This window comes from Glycine soja, chromosome 11 (assembly GCF_004193775.1).
Source record: "Glycine soja cultivar W05 chromosome 11, ASM419377v2, whole genome shotgun sequence".
NCBI classification, from domain to species: domain Eukaryota; kingdom Viridiplantae; phylum Streptophyta; class Magnoliopsida; order Fabales; family Fabaceae; genus Glycine; species Glycine soja.
Genome location: NC_041012.1, coordinates 41,574,376 through 41,579,440, shown reverse-complemented (window position 1 = coordinate 41,579,440; position 5,065 = coordinate 41,574,376). Strand labels below are relative to the sequence as shown.

The 5,065-nt window shown below is 34.7% G+C and overlaps 1 protein-coding gene across 1 annotated transcript; it reads right to left on the bottom strand.

The window, feature by feature from the left end:
• Window positions 1-1,787: 1,787 nt before the first annotated feature.
• On the bottom strand, window positions 1,788-3,957 carry LOC114374008 (receptor-like protein 51). Its single transcript, XM_028331590.1, has one exon. It carries the CDS (start codon window positions 3,840-3,842, stop codon window positions 2,607-2,609), a length of 1,236 nt encoding a protein of 411 aa, XP_028187391.1. The 5' UTR covers window positions 3,843-3,957; the 3' UTR covers window positions 1,788-2,606.
• Window positions 3,958-5,065: the final 1,108 nt, after the last annotated feature.

The window sequence follows — 5,065 nt, the reverse complement described above, 5'->3', positions numbered from 1 at the left end:
TTCATCACGTCCAAAATCATATATTTTATAGTTGAATAAAGTGTTCACATATGATGACTTACAATCGAAGGTAGCACGCAACACAGTATTGTGGATAGAGGTAACAAATGCATGTAGCTTGTTTGAAGGGGAAATTATTCCGGTCTTCCTTTTTTTGCCAAATAAATACATTATTTATTATATATTTAAGACAATTAAGTACATATTTCATCATTAAGCTATGCGTAAATTTAGACAAACAATAAATATGCAATTAAGGTGTTGGTGAAAATATCATAACTTCCAAATTGTTGCCAACAAAATATAAATATTGAAGCATGGTTAAGTGCCCGATGCCACCTGATAAAGTACAAACGTCCTTTGTCGAAACTTTATATTGAAGAGTTCTAAATCTTCCAAATCTTTGTATTGATGCTAAACATTTGGCATCTTACCATAAAGATAATTTAATGTCAAATGGTTCTATATCTTCCAGCTCTCCTAAATTTAATTTATTTTAATTTTTAAATAGACAGCTTAAAATTTAATTTAAGTTAAATTAATTATTAAATTTTATCCCTTTTTTTTAGTTTAACATCTATGGCATTATAAATTTCTCAAGTAATATCTCATTTAATATAAGTTCATTTAATAAAAATTTAATTAAATTATTTATCCAAATGCATCTCAAGCTGAAAAGCATACCAAAGATGAGAGACACTCCAGAAAAAACAATAACGAAAATATTCAAAATTAGATTAAATGAAGAAAAGTAATTTCATAGTAGCTATACTAACTTGTATGCTATTAAAGAATTAACTCAACTAACACCAACTAATTGTTTTTTGTCATTTTTTATAATCAAGAAGCTATTATTCTTTTTCTAATTCTCATATAAAAACATCATATGATCAATATTTTTAAAATGGGAAAGTAAAATTAACAAAAACAATCTCAAATCTCAACCATGTGGTAAGCGTGAGCTGATGGTACCTGATAAGCCGTTACGAGATTTATTTTGTTTAAGTGAAGACAGGTTGAATGGTCCATTGTTGGATCGAGCAATCTATAGACTATTGGTACTCTAACATTGACAAGTTGGATATAGATGAGAGATAAAACCAGTAAAATTATTACGACTAATAGTCAAATCAAATGTTGAAGTTTTGATTAGCCCCAATAAAATCGTTGCGGCTCAAATCCAGCAACTTCAGTCGGTGCAACAGAAATAACTCTGGTGGCAATTGACAATTTAACTTGACCAACCATTAAACATATGATAGGGACCTAATGTAAATGTAATTGAGGATTTGAATGCAAAAGTGCACATTACTCCTTGCGAGCTTAGTTTAGCACTTTAGTCACTTTTCTAAGCTTCAACAAGCCACATGATATGCTCGCACCATAAATGCCCCCCGCCAAAGAAAAAAGAAAAGGATTGCCCCATCCTTTATACCAAAAGCTTCACCAAACAAATATATTTACAACTAATTAAATCCTGCAGGTCAGTCTCTCACAAGTTTCTGACTTTAATTATCTCACACAACAATTCTGTTGAAGATTATAATTATAAAAACAAATAATCACTAATGAAACATACAAAAAGGTAATGGATAATGGATCACACAGCCTATGTTGAAAAAAATACAAATGGCGTGTGATGAATAATGGATTAGCAGTCGTTTCAGTACACTATTTAGCGTCCAACCTAGGAAAAGGAAATTGTGTGGAAATCAAGTAGGACAGACAGCTCATATACAACCATTTAACAGTAACACAGACCAAAAATATTGGACCATATAGCCAGATATCCACAATCATACAATATTATTTTCCAGTTTGCAAATCATATCACCAACCGTTAAATATTTGAGCTCCTGTCCCTTTCTCCTAGAGAGTCCTAGTCAAGCTAAACAAAATTTTCTCCTCCACAAATTAATAATAGAGCATCACTATTTTAGCCTCATGCGCAATAACCTGAAATAAGTGTCATACCATCCAGCTATTCAGCTAAGTGTTCACCAAATTTTGACCCCCAACCCCAACGGTGAATCCTATGTATGAACCAAGAATCTAGCTAGAAAGCATATAAACACAAAATTTTCCCAACTAACTAAGTAAAAAGGCAGACATTAATGCAACAGTGCCACAAATAAAATGAAAAGGGCAATTATGAAAGTCAGCAGAGAGCACGTTATGAATAACAAAAGCTTATAGCACAAGCAACATAAAACTTCAAAGATACCACATTCACATGCACCACCTCCACCTTTTTACTCCAAACAACGAATAAAACGGTGTCAAAATTAAAACCTAGCATTTATCATCTATCATCCCATGATAAACTCATTGCACTGCACGTGCTGTTGATTTAATGTCTCTCCGTCCTCATTTTTTCCACACATCCCCACCAAAATATAAATAACAATTTCCTTTTTTTTCGGCAGTTACATTTTCATTACGTTTCCTTTCCTTGAACCTACTCTGTAATGTAATCACTAGTGTAGTATAATTAATTAATAATGATAAATAAATATATCAAACAAGCTGCACTCAACTGAATTTATGAATATTCCTAATCTAAAAATCTGTAAATCCCCGAAACCAAAAATTTCCTCTAAATCTAATTAACGACAACATTTGGAGCAGAGGATCAAGAAAACAATGAGAAAGACAATGGAAGACAGCGCAATGGCGACGCCGAGAACAAACTTGTTAGGCCCATGATGATGCTCCTTCTTGTGCCTACTCCCCTCCCCATCACCCTCGTCGTAATCATCGTCGCTGCTATCATCGGCAGAAGAATCCTTTGAAGGCGGAGTCACCGGCATTCCGAACTTATCACAAGGAGAGATCCCAAGCTTCAACTTCGAAGACACCACGGAGTGGTTATAGCAAAGGTTACTATTTCCACCAACCTTGAATACCTCCAAACGCTTAATAAAACTTAGGTTAAAAGGAACAACCCCGTGGAGGTTGTTGTTGGCGAGATTCAAGTGCTTAAGAGACTTCATGTGTGAAATGAATTTGGGAATGGTTCCATTGAGCTGGTTCGAGCTCAGATCCAAGTGAATCAAACTTGGTAAAGCAGATATAGAATCAGGAATGGAACCGGAGAATGAGTTGGAGGCTAAGGAAAGGTTTTTGAGTGAAATTAGGTCACCGATGGAAGGAGGCATTTCTCCGGCGAGGGAGTTAGAGGAGAGATTGAGGACCTGGAGGCTGTCGAGCATTGTTATGGAAGGGGGAATGCTGCCTTTGAGGCGGTTGTTGGAGAAATCGATGTGAGTGAGGTTGGAGTGGAGGTGGCCGGGGAGGGATCCGGTGAGGTTGGCGTTGGAGATGGTGAGGGTTTTGAGCTTGGTCATGCGGGCGAGGATGACGAAGGGGCCGGAGGCCTTGACGTTGACGTCGGAGACGGCGAGGTCGGTGAGGTTCTGGAGGTTGGAGAGCCAGACGCCGGAGAGTTTGCGGAGGCTGTTGACGCAGGTGAAGGAGGTGAGGGAGAGGGCGAGGTCGGCGGGGAGGCGGATGGGGGCGACGGGGCAGTTGAGGAGGGAGAGGGATTGGAGGGTGGAGAGGGACTTGAGGGCGGTGAAGGAGAGGGAGAGGTAGGAGGAGCAGTTGGCCAGGCGGAGGGAGATGAGGTGGCGGAAGGGCTTGGCGGCGTCGCAGAGGGTGGCATTGTGGAAGGAGGGTTGGGCGCAGGGGTCCTTTGAGGTGGGGATGTTGAGGGATTCTAGGGCCATTGCTTGTTTTGGGTCCAAAGTACCATTGGATGGAGGGTGGGGGAGAGAGAGAGATTTGACAATGGTGGGAGATACAAGGAGATGGAAAATCAGAAGAAATGCTAATGATCTCATGGCTCCCTTCAGGAACACATTGAGAGTGTTTCAGATACAACAATACAACTAGTACAACAACCTTGGCTGTGAGAAATGAAAAAGGAGAGAAAATGGTGGTAGCTTATACTAATACTATTAGATGGGATGAGGAGGACTGGTATATTCTTATAGGAAAATTTAACATATTATTTTTAGTTATAATTAAAATATTAGTAAAATTAAATTTGATATTTTTTCATAATAAAATTAAACTATAGTTATAATTAATAATTTTAAAATAAAACATAAAATTAAGAAAAAAAATTGTATTAATAAAGTTATTATTTAAAATAAAATATTCTACAATTTTACACCACCAAAATATATTATTTTAAAACTTAAATCATATTTTCTAAATTCAAATTATAATTTTTTATATATTTCAATTTCAATGTAATTTAGCAAAATATTAGGAAGAAGATTATAAAATAAAACAAAAAGATTATCAAATTTAATTTTACTTGAAATTTTGATTTTTTTTATTTTATTTGTTATATTTAAGAATAATGTGTTGAGATTGTATCTAAGAGTTTTTTCTTGTTACAGTGCATAGTTGTCTTGGGAGTGTGTTTTGTTTGGATAAATATTTATTTTTATAAATTAATTTTTAAAAGATGAAAAATTTAAATTTAATTATTAAATATTTAAGAAGTGTGACATTATTTTGTGATTAAAATATAATATTTAATAATTAATTCAACAATAAATTATATTTTAAAAAAAAATTATATCAAGATATACAATTTAAAAACTAATTTATTATTAAATTATTTGCAAAATTAATTAATCACATTTTTACATTCAAATGCTAGATTTAATTATTTTATCATTGAGGAAGTTAATTTCTCACCGTGTCACATGGATATTTAGCCGTTTTGCTTTTGATGCCTTTGATTTTGGGATATTTACAGAATTGCACCTGTCTTTTCAGTGTTTTTAAGAAACAACGGTCAAGATGGGTAAAATAAAACGCTCTGTCCCGTTTTTAAATAACTCGACAAAAATTAAATATTAAAAATGCGAAATGGGACGTGGCTGGCCACGTTAGGACAGTTTTCTTCTCTTGTTTTAAATTAAAGTATTTCTATTTTTATTTTTTTTATTGTCAAGCCTGATAAGTTGTTAGATATTGAAAAATGGAGGTGGAAGTATCTTATGCGTCGTCCGTTATTGGATTTGATTGTTAAGGAGAAAAAATTGTT

Coding starts and splice junctions, on each gene's coding strand:
- LOC114374008 (XM_028331590.1), bottom strand. CDS start 3,842: ATGAGATCATTAGCATTTCTTCTGATTTTCCATCTCCTTGTATCTCCC.